At 51.8% G+C, this 21,282-nt stretch overlaps 1 protein-coding gene across 1 annotated transcript in view; it reads left to right on the top strand.

Moving 5' to 3' along the window:
• Window positions 1-3,841: 3,841 nt before the first annotated feature.
• The window catches only part of EFHC2 (EF-hand domain containing 2), a 43,057-nt gene continuing 25,616 nt past the window's right edge, over window positions 3,842-21,282 (top strand). Inside the window, exons 1-10 of the mRNA XM_076054119.1 lie at window positions 3,842-4,507; window positions 7,138-7,308; window positions 9,325-9,475; window positions 12,591-12,814; window positions 14,876-14,992; window positions 15,134-15,256; window positions 15,938-16,045; window positions 17,024-17,162; window positions 17,732-17,900; window positions 20,198-20,340. Coding sequence (XP_075910234.1) covers window positions 4,466-4,507; window positions 7,138-7,308; window positions 9,325-9,475; window positions 12,591-12,814; window positions 14,876-14,992; window positions 15,134-15,256; window positions 15,938-16,045; window positions 17,024-17,162; window positions 17,732-17,900; window positions 20,198-20,340 — 1,387 coding nt within the window. The 5' untranslated portion in view covers window positions 3,842-4,465. The remainder of the gene's footprint in view (window positions 4,508-7,137; window positions 7,309-9,324; window positions 9,476-12,590; window positions 12,815-14,875; window positions 14,993-15,133; window positions 15,257-15,937; window positions 16,046-17,023; window positions 17,163-17,731; window positions 17,901-20,197; window positions 20,341-21,282) is intronic.

The following is a 21,282-nucleotide window of genomic DNA, read 5'->3' as shown; positions in this document are numbered from 1 at the left end:
TGTACTCACTAGATTCAGTACTCACTAGATTCTGTACTCACTAGATTCTGTACTCACTACATTCTGTACTCACTAGATTCTGTACTCACTGGATTCAGTACTCACTAGATTCAGTACTCACTAGATTCAGTGCTCACTAGATTCAGTACTCACTAGATTCTGTACTCACTAGATTCAGTACTCACTAGATTCTGTACTCACTATATTCTGTACTCACTGGATTCAGTACTCACTAGATTCAGTACTCACTAAATTCTGTACTCACTATATTCTGTACTCACTGGATTCAGTACTCACTAGATTCTGTACTCACTAGATTCTGTACTCACTAAATTCTGTACGCACTAGATTCAGTGCTCACTAGATTCTGTACTCACTAGATTCTGTACTCACTAGATTCTGTACTCACTAGATTCTGTACTCATTAGATTCAGTACTCTCTAGATTCAGTACTCACTAGATTCAGTACTCACTAGATTATGTACTAACTAGATTCTGTACTCACTAGATTCTGTACTCACTAGATTCTGTACTCACTAGATTCAGTACTCACTAGATTCAGTACTCACTAGATTCAGTACTCACTAGATTCTGTACTCACTAGATTCTGTACTCACTAGATTCAGAACTCACTAGATTATGTACTAACTAGATTATGTACTAACTAGATTCAGTACTCACTAGATTCTGTACTCACTAGATTCAGTACTCACTAGATTCAGTACTCACTAGATTCTGTACTCACTAGATTCAGTACTCACTAGATTCAGTACTCACTAGATTCAGTACTCACTAGATTCAGTGCTCACTAGATTCAGTACTCACTAAATTCTGTATTCACTAGATTCAGTACTCACTAAATGCATTACTCACTAGATTCAGTACTCACTAAATTCTGTATTCACTAGATTCAGTACTCACTAGATTCTGTACTCACTAGATTCTGTACTCACTAGATTCTGTACTCACTAGATTCAGTACTCACTAAATTCTGTATTCACTAGATTCAGTACTCACTAGATTCTGTACTCACTAGATTCTGTACTCACTAGATTCTGTACTCACTAGATTCTGTACTCACTAGATTCTGCACTCACTAGATTCTGCACTCACTAGATTCAGTACTCACTAGATTCAGTACTCACTAGATTCAGTACTCACTAGATTCTGTACTCACTAGATTCAGTACTCACTAAATTCTGTATTCACTAGATTCAGTACTCACTAAATTCATTACTCACTAGATTCAGTACTCACTAGATTCAGTACTCACTAGATTCAGTACTCACTAGATTCTGTACTCACTAGATTCTATACTCACTAGATTCTGTACTCACTAGATTCAGTACTCACTAGATTCTGTACTCACTAGATTCTGTACTCACTAGATTCAGTACTCACTAGATTCTGTACTCACTAGATTCAGTACTCACTAGATTCTGTACTCACTAGATTCAGTACTCACTAGATTCTGTACTCACTAGATTCTGTATTCACTAGATTCAGTACTCACTAGATTCAGTACTCACTAGATTCAGTACTCACTAGATTCTGTACTCACTAGATTCAGTACTCACTAGATTCTGTACTCACTAGATTCAGTACTCACTAGATTCTGTACTCACTAGATTCTGTACTCACTAGATTCTGTACTCATTAGATTCAGTACTCACTAGATTCTGTACTCACTAGATTCTGTACTCACTAGATTCTGTACTCATTAGATTCAGTACTCTCTAGATTCAGTACTCACTAGATTCAGTACTCACTAGATTCTGCCCTCACTAGACTCAGTACTCACTAGATTCAGTACTCACTAGATTCAGTACTCACTAGATTCTGTACTCACTAGATTCTGTACTCACTAGATTCTGTACTCACTAGATTCTGTACTCACTAGACTCAGTACTCACTAGATTCTGTACTCACTAGATTCAGAACTCACTAGATTATGTACTAACTAGATTCAGTACTCACTAGATTCTGTACTCACTAGATTCTGTACTCACTAGATTCAGTACTCACTAGATTCAGTACTCACTAGATTCTGCCCTCACTAGATTCTGTACTCACTAGATTCAGTACTCACTAGATTCTGTACTCACTAGATTCAGTACTCACTAGATTCTGTACGCACTAGATTATGTACTCATTAGATTCAGTACTCACTAGATTCAGTACTCACTAGATTCTGTACGCACTAGATTCAGTGCTCACTAGATTCAGTGCTCACTAGATTCTGTACTCACTAGATTCAGTACTCACTAGATTCTGTACTCACTAGATTCAGTACTCACTAGATTCTGTACTCACTAGATTCAGTACTCACTAGATTCTGTACTCACTAGATTCAGTACTCTGCTGCTGCTGAGCAGTTGGAGGCAGTCGTCCTCCAGCAGCAACAACAACAACGGAGGGCAGAGTTAGCGACGCTCACAACAACGTGCGGAGCGCCGTGGCGGATAAAACCCAGCAAGTTCTCACGGTGGGGGCATAGCTGGTGATGCATCTCACGGTCATCTCAGCCTGCCGGGGTCTGTCCCGTGAGCTCCTCCTACTCCTGCCAGCAGCGAGCCTTCGACCACTCCCACGTGGCAGCCTCAAAGTGCACCTAGCCTGGCACGAGCGCCCGTGGTGACGTCGCCGTCACTTTGGTTGGTTGTGGTTATTGGTGGTGGAGCCATCTCGCCACCTCCTGGTCACACGCGGTGGCGAGATGCAGCAATGGCAGTCGCTGGCGGAAAGAAAGGTCCACTGGGAGGCGTGGTGGTGGTGGTGGTAGTGTTTCAGTTTATTTATTTTGCTATAGCCCTGTGAGTCATTCGGCTCTTGAATCGGGTGCAACAGCAACAAACAAAAAAACACGAACAAGAAAAACATCTTAAACAGAAAATCCATGAAAAAAAAAACAGCTAAATATTCCTGACAAAAGCACCGTACACCACCAACGCTGTGTGTAAAAAATCCCAGTGGGATGCAAGTCAAACAACAACAACAACAACCACAAGAAAACTTAGATTAAGGCCATCAGTCTAACTCCGTACTACTACAAAAAAACAAACATGTCCAAACCAAAAAACGTTTTCGAAATCACCAAAAAAATAAAGCCATAATTGCAACGTAACAGTGATCACGGGGACTGTGACCGAATTTATTACAATAAACTACATAAATAACATGTGTCTGGGGGGGGAGGCTTCTTCTTCTGAAGAAGGGCAATTGCCCGAAACGTCGGTTGTTACTATAATAACCGCAAAGCAAATGGGTGACAACCACCGTTGGGTCGATCGGTGAGGTATCGTGCGGTGCGAAATAAGTTCAAACATGCATCCAGTAAACGTTGAACCGTTGGGCCAACGTTGAGCCAACGTTAAACCAACGTTGGGCCAACGTTGGGCCAACGTTGCCATATTTCCTGGGCACATGGGAGGGGGCCTCGTGGCCGAAAGGTCACCGCCGGCGCGAGACGGAGTCGCGCGTTGCCCGGGGTGACGCTGGCAACTTTCGTTGCCTAGCAACCGGGGTAAACAACGGGGGCGAGGGGGGAGTGGCGGGGAGAGAGAGACAGTGGGGAGCGAGTGGAGAGATACACGGGGAGAGAAAGACACGGGGAGAGAGTGGAGAGAGACACAGAGAGAGAGACAGTGGGGAGAGAGTGGAGAGAGACACAGGGAGAGAGATAGTGGGGAGAGAGTGGAGAGAGACACAGGGAGAGAGAGACACGGGGAGAGAGAGACAGTGGGGAGAGAGTGGAGAGAGACACAGGGAGAGAGATAGTGGGGAGAGAGACAGTGGGGAGAGATAGTGGGGAGAGTGGGGAGAGAGATAGTGGGGAGAGAGATACACGGGGAGAGACACGGGGAGAGAGAGACAGTGGGGAGAGAGTGGAGAGAGACACAGGGAGAGAGAGACACGGGGAGAGAGAGACAGTGGGGAGAGAGTGGAGAGAGACACAGGGAGAGAGATAGTGGGGAGAGTGGGGAGAGAGATAGTGGGGAGAGATAGTGGGGAGAGAGATACACGGGGAGAGACACGGGGAGAGAGACACGGGGAGAGAGATAGTGGGGAGAGAGGTACACGGGGAGAGGGGCAGTGGGGAGAGAGACAGTGGGGAGAGAGACACAGGGAGAGAGAGACACGGGGAGAGTGGGGAGAGAGATAGTGGGGAGAGAGATACACGGGGAGAGACACGGGGAGAGAGACACGGGGAGAGAGATAGTGGGGAGAGAGATACACGGGGAGAGAGACAGTGGGGAGAGAGTGGAGAGAGACACAGGGAGAGAGATAGTGGGGAGAGAGATAGTGGGGAGAGAGATAGTGGGGAGAGATACACGAGGAGAGATACGGGGAGAGACACGGGGAGAGAGATAGTGGGGAGAGAGGGGAGAGATATACACGGGGAGAGAGAAACACGGGGAGAGATACACGGGGAGAGAGTGGAACGGGAAGAGATAATTGGAGTGATATGGCGCTCCCTCTGCTGCCTGGAAACGTATTCAACAGTAACGTGAGTACTGTACAACTACATGAGATACTGTACTTATTTAAGGCTGAGTCGACCTAAGGGAGAGTCCGACTCGTCAGCCTTGAAAAATTAGTTGAGTTGTGATTATCTGCACCGGTCCTGGGCCTCTCCTAGATCGACTCAGCCTCAAATGAGTACCTGGTGCGGTGTGTAATGAACATCGCCACTGGGGATACAAAGGCGGCCGGGCGTGGTTGCTGACCACCCCACCCCCTCGTGTGCCACAGTGCCGGTAGCCTTCACAGGTGCTGCTCGCTACTCACAGCACTTGCCCCTACAGTCTGTCGGAGGCTACACGGGGGATCTTTGTCTTTGGGGAGCGGTGGCGCAGTGGTTAGCGCACTGAGAACCCGGCCATCCGAGTTCAATTCCGTCTCACGGCTTCGTGCGATGAATGTATTGTAAACATATAAACATACTCTTGGTTCTTTCGGTAAAGTCACGGAGAAGGGAAACAATAAAATAATAAAAATATAAAACAATAAAATTGTTTTAAAACAATTTAAAAAATTTAAAACAATTAAATTGTTTTATATTTTTATTATTTTATTGTTTCCCTTCTACGTGGTGACTTTACCGAAAGAACCAAGAATATGAATCCCTGCAGTCACGAAAGCTTTAAATCAAAATTTAACATGTAAACATGTAACATGTAAACACGTATCTGTGTTGAACTTCTTTCGCACCGTACGTAGCCAACTAAACACACAACAGCATCAAGCCGTTGTAAAGAAATTTGTTTTCAATCGAGAAGACTTTAAAAGTGCATAGCTCCCTAGTGGCCTTCCTAATATAGGAATACTAATATCAGCACTGGGGAGACCTCGGAGTGCACCTAGCCTGGCACTTAGTGACCAACGGCGGTTGTTGATGTTGTTCTATGTACGTAGACAGTCCTCGACTTACAAGCACCCGACTTACGAACACCTACACTTACGAGCACCCGACTTACGAGCCCACACGTACGAACACCCACACTTACGAGCACCCGACTTACGAACAACCCACACTTACGAACATCCGACTTACGAACAACCCACACTTACAGATACCCGACTTACGAACATCCGCACTTACGAACACCCACACTCACGAACAACGCGCACTTACGGACAACCCGCACTCACGAACACCCACACTCACGAACAACCCGCACTTACGAACCAGCTTCCACGAAATATATTTGTTTTAACATCGACTTAAAACGCGAGCTCTCACATGCAAATTGCACCGCGACATGTAACGAGTCAGCCTCGCGCTGGTAGTGAGTGTTTGTGTGTGCGTGCGTGCGGGCATTTAAATGCGGTGCCATTTGTGCGTTTCGACTCAGTTTAGTTTCAGTTTACAGTCAAACCTCGTCATTTCGGTATTTGATCATTCGTAATTGGGGATAATTCGGCACGGCTGTCCCCCTTACGGCACCATAAGCCGGTGTTTTGGTAATTCGCCGCGAGCCGAATTGCCGTGCCTAATGGTACAATTTCGGCGTAGGGCGTTGAGCGTTAGTGCAGACCTGTTGCTTTGGACGTTACCTTATGTATGCACTCACTGCGCTAAAGTGCAGTGAGTGCATACTCAGTGCATTAAGCCCCCCTCCACAACCTCTTGTCACCTACCACATGAAACCTACCGCATCCTCCTACTGGCTACTCATGGTGTTACTTTAAACAAACAACAAAAATTGGAAAACAAATTAAGATTTCTAGGGGTTTTTTTTTGTTTGTTTGTTAGGGCAGGAGGCATTGGGCAGTACCATTGTACATAATTCTGAATATTGGTTAATTCGGCAAGGGTTTTAATGCATTTTCAAGTGCCGCCTGTGAGCTAAGAGGCTCTCTCTCTCTCGAGTCGGGCTTCGTCAAATTAAAACACCGCGCACACACCGTTTCCGTGACAGAACGTAGCACGTCGGAGAAAATGTTCATGGGAAAATACAAATTAATTCGCATTTTTTTTACTAAAAAAAAAAGGTAAGAAATAATATAATTTCAAGTAGAATTGTTTTTCTTTTAAATGTCTTTGGCCAATTAAGGAATTTAAAAAAGGTGCAAGGTTTGGTGTAAAGCGCCGGCCATAAGGACCACCGTTTCCCCCCCCCAAAAAACCCCACTCAAATTAAAATCTCCAAATTAACAAAAAATTACGAACCGTTCGACTTACGAACAGGCTGCAGGAACTAAATTGTGTTCGTAAGTCGAGTACCCATGACGCACATGGGTACACACGCACATACACAGAGACAAAGATCACCCGTATAGCCTAAGGAGACTGTAGGGGCAAGTGCGGCTAGCGAACACCTATGAAGTCCGGGACGGTACACGAGGAGTGGGTGGCCAGCACCACGCCCGGCCGCCTTTGTCTCCCCAGCAGCGATGTTTATCGTCACCGCACCAGATACTCATGTGAGGCTGAGTCGACCTAGGGGAGGCCCAGGACCGGTTCAGATAATCGCCGGGTTCATAGCGCAGCACCACCGCTCCCCACACAGACGCGCCCTGCACAGGTACGCACGTTGTACGTACGTTGAACTTCGTTCGCACCGTACGTCGCCGCCCGCGGCTAATGTCGAGGTCTCTCTCTCTCTCTGTCTCTCTCTCTCCATGCACGCGCAGCTGGGCCGCGACTCGTTCAGACGCCAGCAGAGTCTGGATGTCTGCAACGGAGTGATCGTGGTACGGCAAGGGGCATCGGCTGCCCTCCTCTCGTCTCCTGCCCGCAGCGCGCTGCCCCCTGCCCTGGGCATGCCCCGTACGACCCCCTCGTGGCTGGCCTACAGCAACCAGGTGTGTGTGGGTTCGATCCGGACGATGCCTGCTGCTGCTGTATATTTGGCGTTTGCGTGTCTCTCTCTCTCTCATCATCATCACGGTGGCTAGGAGATGTTGACTACCTCGCCTGGTATACAGGAGGTCGTGGGTTCGATCCCCGGCCCTGACGCCTGCTGCTGTATATTTCGAGTTTGCGTGTTTCTCTCTCATCATCATCATCACGGTGGCTAGGAGATGTTAACTACCTCGCCTGGTATACAGGAGATCGTGGGTTAGATCCCGACCCTGGCCGATGCCTGCTACTGTATATTTGGAGTTTGCGTGTCTCTCTCTCTCATCATCATCACGGTGGCTAGGAGATGTTAACTTCCTCGCCTGGTATACAGGAGGTCGTGGGTTAGATCCCGACCCTGACAATGCCTGCTGCTGTATATTTGTAGTTTGCGTGTCTCTCTGTTCTCCGGGTCCTCCGGTTTTCCCCTCCACAATTTGGAATACACATCACGCGTTTCGATTACTGTATTTAGATCATGTTGCTGCAATAAATGTCCAAATGATAAGCCACTTTGTTGAGCTATCATTTAGGGGCCGTCCATAAATGACGTCACGCACCTGGGGGGGGCGGTCAGACATTTGTGACGATGTGTGACGAGGGGGGGGGGGTTTGAGAAATGTGACGTCACATCAAAATGCGCAACTTTAAATAAACATAGAATTGTTATAACAACACTAATTGTTATAACAACACTCCTACAACGTCAGAGTGCAGCGCCACATTAAATACGCACTTCAATGACAATAGTTTAAAGCGATTTGAAGCATGTTTTATATATTTTTGGGGGGGGGGGGGCAGAGCTTTGTGACGTCATATTTGAGGGGGGGGGGCTCTGACTTTTTGTGACCCTGTATGACGAGAGGGGGGGGGTCAAAAATCGTCCAAAACCGCGTGACGTCATTTATGGACGGCCCCTTATAGCCGGGTCGCTTCTGAAAAAAATAAGTTAATGCCTCAGTGGGCTTTGCCTGGTAGGACGTGGATGGTTTCATTTAATTTGTTTGTGTTCCTGTGTTGTTTTTTGTACTGTGTGTTGTTGTTGTTGTTGTAACGTTCTTACCCCGTGCCCCGACTGGACATCTGCGAAAAAAAAAATAACAACTTGACAGCTCATCAGATTCCTCCTCCGGTATGAATACAAGATTCTGATCCTGTGAGCAGTGGCGTAGTAACTGAACGGCTGAAACGCAGAGAGGTGGCACAGTAGCAGAGGGCACAGGTGCTGGTGCATCCGCCAGTCGCCCGAGTCAGTCAACCAACCCGTGGCACCACCATGCGGTGATCACCGGCTTTGTTCGATGGCTTAGCCAAAAGCCGCTGCCGCCGCCGTCACCGCCGCCGCCTGGTGATGGTTTATAGCTCCTTGACCGAAATCAGCAGCAAGGTTTTGTGGTTCATCTGTGGCAAGCACTTTGTGCGCGTGTGTGTGATGAGCGTGACCTTATCAACGTGTTTGTTCGGCAACCAGAAGCTGATGCAGCTTGGCGAGAGAGAGAGAGAGAGAGCGAGCGTGGACATGCCACAGGGTGAGAGAAATTGTGGAGATGCCAGGGGGTGAGAGAGAGAGAGAGATTGTGGAGATGCCACAGGGTGAGAGAAATTGTGGAGATGCCAGGGGGTGAGAGAGAGAGAGAGATTGTGGAGATGCCACGGGGCGAGAGAAATTGTGGAGATGCCAGGGGGTGAGAGAGAGAGAGAGATATTGTGGAGATGCCACGGGGCGAGAGAAATTGTGGAGATGCCAGGGGGTGAGAGAGAGAGAGAGAGATTGTGGAGATGCCACGGGGCGAGAGAAATTGTGGAGATGCCAGGGGGTGAGAGAGAGAGAGAGAGATTGTGGAGATGCCACGGGGCGAGAGAGCGAGCGAGATCGCGGCGATGCGACAGAGATAGCGAGCGAGCGAGAGCTTGGGGATGCCATCGACGGCATGGGAACCTTCCTCTCGCCTACCGCCCGCCCGTGATTCGCCCTCCAGGTTCTGAGCTTCGAGGGCTTCACGCGCGAGGAGGTGCCCCAGAGCCCCGTGGAGACGCGGCGTGTGCGCCACGTCCGGGTGCTCTTCTTCCTCGAGGACGACTCCATCCAGGTGCTCGAGCCGCAGGTGAAGAACGCGGGGATGCCGCAAGGTGAGAGGAGCCGCCGCTGCCGCCGCTCGTCGTCGTCGTTTTCGTTGTCGTGATCGTCGCTCCTCCTCCGCGCCCCTCCGCTGCCTACCACATTTACACAAAGACGAAGATCCCCCACCCACCCACCCACGCCAGTAGAGACTATGCATTTTGTAGTTTTATCATTTTTTATAAATTTTATAGTTTTTATACATTTTATAGTTTTTATACATTTTATAGTTTATAGTCACTATAACATTTATAGTTATCAATTACACTGTGTAACATATTTACTTAAAAAAATTTGGTCCTGGGTAGTAAGTGTTATTTCCTAATTGCTTATGCCTCAAAAGTACCGAAAATCGTTATTATTCCCCACAAACTTTGCTTTTGTGACCAGGACATTTTGAAATGTACCAATTTTCCAGAACATTCCAGATAGATTCAGTGCTGAGTAAAGTTGGAGTAACTTCTAGAACATTCTAAAACTTTCTATTACTATAAATAGGAGTATAAATACAGGGGCCTTAAGCCGACCAGTTCAGTTTAGTTCCAGCAGCCTAAGTGGATACATATCTGCATTTTTCTGAGATGGCATCAAGAGGCTGCAAGCATCCGGCAGACGCATTTTGCTTTGTCTGCAGTCAATTTATCAAGACAAGAGCGAAAAATTCCTCTGTGGAAGCATCTGCTAAGACGTGTGAGGCCTACAAGGCATATTTCGGCATGCCTGTCGGTGATCAAGACAAACCCTGGGCACCTCATTTCACCTGCGAGCAATGCAGAAAAAAAACTCTGTAATGTAAGATGGACAATTGTTGCTCGGAATTTTATGTTATAAAATTTGTTTTAAAAAAATTTAATTGTTAAAGTTTTTCATTTTAAAATGTTTTACAATTTTCAATGTTATTGAAAAAATATATCATATATGAAAAATGTTGCGAGAATCTCTTACACCATTAGTCATGGGTGAAATACATTTATTCTTGTAGGATGGTTACAGAGGGGAAAAGAGGGCCATTAAGTTCGCTATCCCAAGAATTTGTCGGGAACCCACTGACCACTCAAGCAACTGCTACTTCTGCATGGTGGACCCTTCCATACGTCGGACTGGCAAGAATGCACCTGCTATCACGTACCCGGACCTTCCTTCATCCATCGCCCCATGCCACACTGCCATGAGCTCCCCGTACCCGCTCCTCCGGAGAGAGAGCAGCCATCTTTAGAAGAGAACAGCAAGTCAGAGAGCGAGGAAGACGTTGTAGATCCAGATGACAATTTCAGAGGTGGAGCTGAGGAGAGAAACCCATACTACGCCAACCAAAAAGACCTCAACGACTTGATCAGAGATCTTGGTCTCACCAAGTCCAATGCCGAGCTTTTGACGTCTAGGCTCAAGCAGTGGAACTTGTTGGATGAAAGTGTGCAAGTCGCAGATCAGAGGAAGCGTCACCCGTCACGATGGGCTCTGCTTCTACGACAATGTGACCAGTCCATTTGAGGCAATCGGAATTGCCTGTAACTAGAATGAGTGGCGCCTCTTCATTGACAGCTCATCCAGGAGCCTCAAAGCCGTGCTGCTGCTCCATAATGGTAACCAGTACCCGTCTCTTCCCCTGGCTCACTTGGTGCACCTCAAAGAGGATTACAACAGCATCAAGACCTTGCTGGACGCCTTGAAGTATGATGAGTACGGCTGGGAGGTCATCGGAGACTTCAAAATGGTGGCATTCCTGATGGGTCTCCAAGGCGGTTTTACCAAGTTCCCCTGCTATATTTGCCTTTGGGACAGCAGGGACAACAAGGCGCACTACCACAGGCGGGACTGGCCACAGCGGACCGAGTTCTCTGTGGGGAGGAACAACGTCAAGTGGGAGCCACTGGTGGACCTCCAGAAGGTGCTGATGCCACCACTGCACGTCAAATTGGGCCTTATGAACCAATTTTTCAGAGCTGTAGATAAGGAGTCGGCAGCCTTCAAGTACCTTCAAGACTTCTTCCCTAAGCTGTCTGAGACAAAGGTCAAAGCTGGTGTCTTCTTTGGACCTGGAGTGCAATGAATTCCCCAAGAAGCTCACTAGTAAGGAGAAAGCGGCTTGGGACAGCTTTGTCGCGGTGGTTCGTGGCTTCCTGGAGCAATCTCAAGGTCGAAAACTACGTGGAACTGGTTGAGACTCTGGTGAAGAACTACGGCACAATGGGCTGTAGGATGTCCCTCGAAGTCCATATCCTTGACGCTCATCTTGATCAATTCAAGGAGAACATGGGAGCGTACTCGGAGGAGCAAGGCGAGCGCTTCCACCAGGACATACTGGACTTTGAACGCCGCTACCAAGGACAGTAGAACGAGAACATGATGCGAGACGACATTTGGGGGCTGATTCGTGAAAGTGATTTACAGTACAATCGTAAATCTCGAAAAAACTACGCACTTCTAAATCGTTTTTAGTCAATTTTGTATTACTTTAGTATAAATACATATTAATTTAGATTCATGTTATTTTTTTCTGACTTTATGTGAACGAAAAGACACAAATTCGCCCGTTTTCTCATTAAAAATGGGTAAATTTCAATATATCACTGTCCTGGTCACAAGTTTGTGGGGAATAATAGCGATGTTCCGTACTTTTGAGGCATAGGCAATTAGCAAATGACACTTGCTACCCAGGAACAAAAATTGCGTAACATAGTGTTATTAGTCATTATAATAAAATAATCGTCATAATTATTGACATTTATTATGATTATTATAATTAATTATTAATACTCCACCTCCCCGTCTGTGACTCCCATCTCATTTACCAGCGAAACGTCGTACTCAAACTGTAAATGTGGATTAACTCTTCAACACACCGGTGGGCTGAAGTAGTGAATTATTTGTCTTTTGTCAACGTGACACCTTTTTTGCTGATTGGCCGTGTCGGGTGGTGGAGGGTTACGACACATTTATAAATAAACGCGATCTAACCCAAAAACCTTTATTATGAATAATATTGGTCGCGAAAGCCTACGTGTTAAACTGACTCCCATCTCACTCGGACGTCGACCAGGATCTTGTTGAACCCTCCCCAACTGCTCTCCCCCTCACCACCCCCTCGCTCACCCCCCCGCTCATCCCCCCCCCCTCCCCGTCAAGGCACCATCATCCGCCGGCAGCGCATCCCGTTGCCGGGCCCCCGTAGCGAGCGCTGCTACACGGCGGAGGACCTCAACGTGGGCCACGAGGTGGTCTTCTTCTCCCGCGCCTTCACGCTGGCGTCGTGCGACGCCTTCACCCGACACTTCCTGCGCCGCCTCGGCGTGCGGCCCGGCCCGGACGCGCCGGTGCCGGCCGACCCCTACACCAGCGGCCGGGACGCGGTACAAACTTGAGCCGGGGTTGGCCGGATTTCGAGCCGTCCGATCCGGCGTGCGTGTGCGCGCGCTCGCGTCTCTGTGTGTGTCTGTGCGCGTGACTGTGTCTGTGTGTGCGCGTCTGTGTGTGTGCGTGCCTGTGTCTGTGTGTGCGCGTCTGTGTGTGTGTGTGCGTCTATGTGTGAGCGTCTGCATGTGTGTGTGTGTGCGTGTCTGTGTGTAGTGGGGAGCGGTGGTGTAGCGGTTAGCGCGCTGCGCTTCGAACCCGGCTACCCGAGTTCGATTCCCGTTCTGAACTGGTCCTGGGCCTCCCCTAGGTCGACTCAGCCTCAAATGAGTACCTGGATACGCCGTGTGTAAACATCGCCACTAGGGAGACAAAGGCGGCCGGGTGTGGTGTTGGCCACCCACCCCCTCGTGTGCCGTGCCAGCCTTCATAGGTGCTATTCGCTAACAGCCCTTGTCCCAAATGTCTATTAAGGCTATACGGGGAATGTTTGTCTTTATCTTTTTGTGTCTGTGTGTGAGCGTTTGTGTGTGTGCGTTTCTGTGTGTGAGCATCTGTGCGTGTATTTTTGTATGTGCGTATGTCTGTGTGCATGTGTCTGCGTGCGTGTATCTGTGTATGTGTGTCTGTGTGTGTGCGTCTGTGTGTCAGTATGTGTCTGTGTGTGTGCGCCTGTGCGTGTATTTCTGTATGTGCGTGTGTCCGTGTGCGTGTGTCTGTGTGCCTGTGTATGTGTGTCTGTGTATGGGCGTCTGTATGTATGCGTGTCTGTGTGTGTGTGTGTCCGTCTGTGTGCAAGCGTGTGTCTGTGAATGTGTATGCGTATGTCTGTGTGTGTGCGTCTGTGCCTGTATTTCTGTGTGTGCGTGTGTTTGTGCGTGTATTTCTGTGTGTAAGCGTGTCTCTGCATGTGTGCGTCTGTGTGCGTGCGTCTGTGTGTGCGTCTGTGCGTGTATTTCTGTGTATGTGTGTCTGTGTGTGCGTGCGTCTGTGTGTGTGCGTCTGTGTGAGTGCGTCTGTGTGAGTGCGTCTGTGTGTGTATTTCTGTGTGTGTGCGTCTGTGTGTGTGCGTGCGTCTGTGTGCGTGCGTGCGTCTGTGTGAGCGTCTGTGTGCGTATGTCTGTGTGTGTGGGTCTGTGCGTGTATTTCTGTGTGTGTGCGTCTGTGTGAGTGCGTCTGTGTGTGTATTTCTGTGTGTGTGCGTCTGTGTGTGTGCGTGCGTGCGTCTGTGTGAGCGTCTGTGTGCGTATGTCTGTGTGTGTGGGTCTGTGCGTGTATTTCTGTGTGTGTGCGTCTGTGTGTGTGTGCATCTGTGTGTGCGTGCGTCTGTGTGCGTGCGTGCGTCTGTGTGTGTGCGTCTGTGTGCGTGTGCGCGTCTGTGTGCGTGGAGAGAACAGCTGGAGGACCCCGGAGAAAAAATCCACGCGACCACATTTAAAATCCACGTGACCACGCGTTTGGAGGATTTGGCCGCTGATATAAATTTCTGCACGGTGATGATTATCAGGGCACTTTGTTGAGCTATCACGCTGTGATGGCCAGGGTCGCTTCTGGAATAAAAAAAGCTACGGACCAGCTCAGTGGGGCGCCTTGCACGTGGTGAAATAAAAAATAAAAGTTTTTGTTTTAATAGTTCTTAAGAGAGTGGGCATTATTATTGATCGGTGTTCTTTGCTTTTGTCGTCGTTTTTTTTTGCTGTCGTTCGTCGTTGTGTGTTATTCTTTGTCTTTCCTTGTTGTCGTTTGTTGTTATTGTTTGTTGTCGTTGTGTTCTGTTGTTGTTCTTTGTTGGTGTTGTTTGCTTTTTTCGTCCTTTGTTGTTATCCTTTGTTGTGGTTCTTTGTTATCGTTCGTTCTCCGCTGGTATGTTTTGTTGTTCTTTGTTGGTGTTTTTCGTTCTTTGTCGTTCTTCCTTGGTGCTATCGTTTGATGTTTTCTTGCGTCTTGTTCTTCCCTGTCGCCGCCGCCCGCCCGCCCGCCCGCCCGCCCGCCCGCCCGCCCGCCCGCCCGCCCGCCGGCCCGCCTGCCCGCCTGCCCGCCTGCCCGCCGGCGTGCGTCAGCTGGAGGGCAGCCAGCGCCTGCGCCGGCCGTACGAGCGCGTGGACACGCTGCGACAGTTCCTGGAACGCGACCGCCAGGTGCTGCGCTTCGACTGCGCCTGGCACGACGAGGAGGGGGTCGACGAGGAGGGGGTCGACGAGGAGGGGGTCGAGGGCGGGGTCGACGAGGAAGGGGTCGAGGGCGGGGTCGCCGAGGAGGGGGTCCGGCAGGGGGTCGCTGGGCTGCGGCGGCTGCGGCGGCGGCGACGCGGGGGGCAGCCGCGCCGCCTGGTGCTGCACTACTTTCTGGCCGACGACACCGTGGAGCTGCGGGAGACGCTGCCGCCCAACTCGGGGCGAGACGCGGCCCCCGTGTTCCTCCGCCGCGGCCGCCTGCCCAAGGTGGGCGGGGACTACTTTTTATTTTCGTCGCAGTCGTCGCGAGCGGGCGCGGAGGCTACCTGGGGAACATTTAGCTTTGTCTCGTGTGTCCGTGACCGTGGGGGAGCGGGGGGGGGGCAACGGTTAGCGCTGCGATCCCCTGCGGCGGCCCGAGTTCGATTCCCGCTCGACGCCGGCGACCATTGTCTGAGTCGGACCTGCACTCCTGGTCCGACTCAGCCTCAAACGAGTACCTGGTGCGGTGTGTAGTCAACATCGCCACTGGTGAGACAAAGGCGGCCGGGTGTGGCGCTAGCCACCCGCCACCTCCTGTGCCGTGCCGTTCAGGAACAGATCCAACCCCCCCCCCCCCGCGCCCCCCACCGATGTAAACCCAACCTGGGTATGACTAATATTAATCATAATGATATTTTATGTTATTAATAATTACGGAGATTGTCATGTCAAAATGAGCAATAATGAACCACCGTGAATTTGCGAGTTATGAATAATCATTGTAACTGGTGAACACCCTGCCGCCACGTCTAAAACATCGGCACTGGGGAGACAAAGGCGGCCGGGCGTGGTGCCGGCCACCAAACCCCCCCCCCCCCCCCCCCCCACTCGTGCGTGCCACAGTGCCACAGTCTTCGCGTCGAAGTGCCGTACGGGGGATCTCTGCTGGCTGTCTTTGTGCGTCAGTTGGCCCCGCAGCCGCTGAGGCTGCCCGGAGCGAGCGGCGACCGCACGGTGCTCAACGTGCTCGGCTCCGTGGGCCTCGGAGGCCGTTTCATCCTCGACAGCCTCAAGGTCGAACGCGGAATGAGGCCCTCTATCGTTTTGATCGTTTGTTCGAACGCGGGCCGGCGGGCACGCGCGCGCACAAACACGTGCTCGCACACACACGCACACGCACACACGCACACACACACGCACACGCACACACACACACACACGCGCACACACGCACACGCACACACACACACACACGCGCACACACGCACACGCACACACACACACACACACGCACACACACACACGCACACACACACACACGCACACACACGCACACACACGCACACACACACACACACGCACACACACACGCACGCACGCACACACACGCACACACACACGCACACACGCAAACACACACACACGCGCACACACACACGCACACACACACACACACGCACGCACACGCACACACGCGCACACACACACGCGCACACACACACACACACACACGCACGCACGCACACAAACACGCGCAAACACACACACGCACACACACACGCACGCACGCACACACACGCACACGCACACACACACACACGCACACACACACACACGCAAACACACACACACGCACACGCACACACACACACACGCACACACACACGCACGCACGCACACACACGCACACGCACACACACACGCACGCACACACACACACACGCAAACACACACACACGCACACACACACGCACGCACACACACGCACACGCACACACACACACACGCACACACACACGCACGCACGCACACACACGCACACACACACGCACACACGCAAACACACACACACGCGCACACACACACGCACACACACACACACACGCACGCACACGCACACACGCGCACACACACACGCGCACACACACACGCACACACACGCACGCACGCACACACACGCACACACGTGCTCGCACACACGCACGCACACGCAAACACGTGCTCTCCCGCACGAGAGGCGCCCTTGACAGAGCGGCCCTCTGAACCCGGCAGACGGGCGCGCCGAGCGAGGAGTTCTACACGGACGGCGACCTCCGCGTGGGGGCGACTGTGAACGCGTGGGGGCGGCCGCTGCACCTCCTGGCGTGCGACGGCTTCACGCGCCAGTACCTGAGCGACACGTACGGCGCAGGTGCGTGCGTGTACTGGGGAGACAAAGGCGGCCCGGCACGGTGCTGGCCACGCACCCCCCTAGCGTGCCGTGCCGGCCTTCGTAGGCGCTGCGTGCTCGCTAACGGCGCTTGGCCCCCCCAACGGTCTGTTGAAGGCTACACGGGGAGGGGGGGTGGGGGGGAGATCTCTGTCTATGGTATGGGGTGACAAAGGTGGCTGGGGGTGGTGCTAGACCACCCCCAGCCACCTACTCGCGTGCCGTGCCGGCTTGCAGCAGAGACGCCGCTGCTCACGAACGGCGCTTGCCCCTACGGTCTGTTGAAGGCTACACGGGGGGGGCAGAGAGAGATCTTTGTCTCTTCTCGTACTTGTGTACACAAAGAGACCCGAGTCTCGATTCCCGCTCACGGCCACCGGTCCTGGTGCCTCCCCGCTCGGTAGCCTCGTGATGAGCACCTGGGCACACCACCACCCCCCACCACCCCCCACCCCCCACATCGTGCGGCAAACGCGGCCCGCGACGGTCCGCTGAAGGTCTCCGCGGGGTGGGGTGGGGGGGGTAACGTTTTGTCTCTCCGTCGCGAGCAGAGAGCGTGGGGGCCGTGGCCTCTCCCCCCGGGAGCCCCCCGCGGACGCCGCCCCCCCGGGTGCCCCCCTACAACGGCTTCGGCTCGGAGGAGGACACCCGGCACGGCTGCCTCTCGCTCGTGCCCAAACCGCCGCAGAAGGACTTCAGGAAGTTCGTGGAGCTGGGCAGGTAAGGAGAGGGGGAGAGCAGGCAGCCGACGCGGCGCCGAGGAGGTGTTGACTACCTCGCCTGGTCCACAGGAGGTCGTGGGTTCGATCTCTATCATCATCACGGTGGTTAGGAGATGGTGACTACCTCGCCTGGTCCACAGGAGGTCGTGGGTTCGATCTCTATCATAATCATCACGGTGGCTAGGAGATGGTGACTAACTCGCCTGGTCCACAGGAGGTCGTGGGTTTGATCTCTATCATAATCATCACGGTGGCTAGGAGATGGTGACTACATCGCCTGGTCCACAGGAGGTCGTGGGTTCGATCTCTGTCATCATCACCGTAGGTAGGAGATGTTGACTACCTCGCCTGGTACACAGGAGGTCGTGGGTTCGATCTCTGTCATCATCACGTTGGGTAGGAGATGTTGACTACCTCGCCTGGTCTACAGGAGGTCGTGGGTTCGATCTCTATCATAATCATCACGGTGGCTAGGGGATGGTGACTACCTCGCCTGGTCCACAGGAGGTCGTGTGTTCGATCTCTGTCATCATCACGGTGGCTAGGAGATGTTGACTACCTCGCCTGGTCCACAGGAGGTCGTGGATTCGATCTCTGTCATCACGGTGGCTAGGAGATGTTGACTACCTCGCCTGGTCCACAGGAGGTCGTGGGTTCGATCTCTGTCATCATCACCGTGGGTAGGAGATGGTGACTACCTCGCCTTGTCCACAGGAGGTCGTGGGTTCGATCTCTGTCATCACGGTGGCTAGGAGATGGTGACTACTTCGCCTGGTCCACAGGAGGTCGTGGGTTCGATCTCTATCATAATCATCACGGTGGCTAGGAGATGGTGACTACATCGCCTGGTCCACAGGAGGTCGTGGGTTCGATCTCTATCATAATCATCACGGTGGCTAGGAGATGGTGACTACATCGCCTGGTCCACAGGAGGTCGTGGGTTCGATCTCTGTCATCATCACCGTGAGTAGGAGATGGTGACTACCTCGCCTGGTATTCAGGAGGTCGTGGGTTCGATCTCTATCATCACGGTGGCTAGGAGATGTTGACTATCTCGCCTGGTCTACAGGAGGTCGTGGGTTCGATCTCTGTCATCATCACGGTGGCTAGGAGATGTTAACTACCTCGCCTGGTCTACAGGAGGTTGTGGGTTCGATCTCTGTCATCATCACGGTGGCTAGGAGATGGTGACTACCTCGCCTGGTCTACAGGAGGTCGTGGGTTCGATCTCTGTCATCATCACGGTGGCTAGGAGATGTTAACTACCTCGCCTGGTCTACAGGAGGTCGTGTGTTCGATCTCTGTCATCATCACCGTGGGTAGGAGATGGTGACTACCTCGCCTGGTCTTCAGGAGGTCGTGGGTTCGATCTCTATCATCACGGTGGCTAGGAGATGTTGACTATCTCGCCTGGTATACAGGAGGTCGTGGGTTCGATATCTGTCATCATCACGGTGGCTAGGAGATGTTGACTACCTCGCCTGGTCTACATGAGGTCGTGGGTTCGATCTCTGTCATCCTCACGGTGGCTAGGAGATGTTGACTACCTCGCCTGGTCTACAGGAGGTCGTGGGTTCGATCTCTATCATCACGGTGGCTAGAAGATGTTGACTACCTCGCTTGGTCTGCAGAAGGTCGTGGGTTCGATCCCGGGTTACCTCCAGTTTTTGCCTCCACATTTAGAATCGACGTGCTTTCAAATTATTTGGATGCTATAGATTTCCAAACGATGATGAGCCACTTCGTTGAGCTATCAGTTGTGGCCAGGTCGCTTCTGGAAAAAGAGTGACATAGCTCAGTGGGCCTCACCTGGTAAAATAAATAAAAAATGTTTAGTTTCTAAGACAAAAGATCCCCCCGTATAGCCTTCAACAGGCTGTAGGGGCAAGTGCTGTTAGCGAGGAGCAGCACCTGTGAAGGCCGGCACAGCACACGAGGGGGTGGGTGGCCAGCACCACGCCCGGCCGCCTTTGTCTCCCCAGTAATAATGCTTTGCACACACCACACCAGGTACTCATCATTTTAGGCTGAGTCGACCTAGGGGAAGCTCAGCACCGGTTCAGATAATCGTCACTGGTGTTGGCGGTCGTGCGTTTGAATCGAACTCGGGTCGTCGGCTTCTCAGTGCAGTGCGCCAACCACAGCGCTACGTACAGTTCGAAAGACGTTCAACATACATACCACAGCAGCACCGCTCCACACGCACACACACGCATACACTTGCCCCAAAAGTCCGTGAAGGCTACACTGAGGGGGGGGCGGGGGATGGTCTTTGCCTTTGTGTGGTGGCGGCAGGCAGGGCCTGGACGGGCACGTGCTGCGCTTCACGGCCGAGATGAAGTCGGGAAACCCCCTGGACGAGGGCCGGAGGTTCGTGGTCTCCTACTTCCTGGAGGACGACACCATCTCGGTGTTCGAGCAGGAGCAACGGAACTCAGGCAAGGGGCCGGCGGACACAAAGGACCACCCCGCACACGGTGGCTAGGAGATGTTGACTACCTCGCCTGGTAGACAGGAGGTCGTGGGTTCGATCTCTGCCATCATCACGGTGGCTAGGAGATGTTGACTACCTCGCCTGGTAGACAGGAGGTCGTGGGTTCGATCTCTGCCATCATCACGGTGGCTAGGAGATGTTGATTACCTCGCCTCATATACAGGAGGTCGTGGGTTTAATCCCGACCCTGACGCCTGCTGCTGTATATTTGAAGTCTGCGTGTCTCTCTCTATCTCTCATCATCATCACGGTGGCTAGGAGATGTTAACTACCTCGCCTGGTATACCGGAGGTCGTGGGTTCGATCTCTGCCATCATCACGGTGACTAGGAGATGTTGATTACCTCGCCTGGTATACAGGAGGTTGTGGGTTTAATCCTGGCCCCGACGCCTGCTGCTGCATATTTGAAGTCTGCGTGTCTCTCTCTCTCATCATCATCATCATCACGGTGGCTAGGAGATGTTGATTACCTCGCCTGGTCTACAGGAGGTCATGGGTTTGATTCTGACCCTGATGCCTGCTGTATATGTGGAGTTTGCGTGTCTCTCTCTCTCTCGCTCTATCATCATCATCATCACAGTGGTGTGTTGACTACCTCGTTTGGTATACACCACCACCTCCAACAGCACCTCCGACACCACGTCCACCACCACCAATACCACCACTTCCACCACCGCCACCACCACCTCCACCGCCAACACCACCACCACCACCACCACGTCCACCACCACGTCCACCACCACCTCCACCACCACCTCCACCGCCAACACCACCACCACCACCACGTCCACCAGCACCACCACTTCCACCACTGCCACCACCACCTCCACCGCCAACACCACCACCACCACGTCCACCACCACGTCCACCACCACCAACACCACCA

Source organism: Petromyzon marinus, chromosome 64 (genome assembly GCF_048934315.1).
Source record: "Petromyzon marinus isolate PM22_M1 ecotype Great Lakes invasive population chromosome 64, UKy_Petmar_22M1.pri1.0, whole genome shotgun sequence".
NCBI classification, from domain to species: domain Eukaryota; kingdom Metazoa; phylum Chordata; class Hyperoartia; order Petromyzontiformes; family Petromyzontidae; genus Petromyzon; species Petromyzon marinus.
This window is presented reverse-complemented; position numbering and strand designations above follow the sequence as displayed.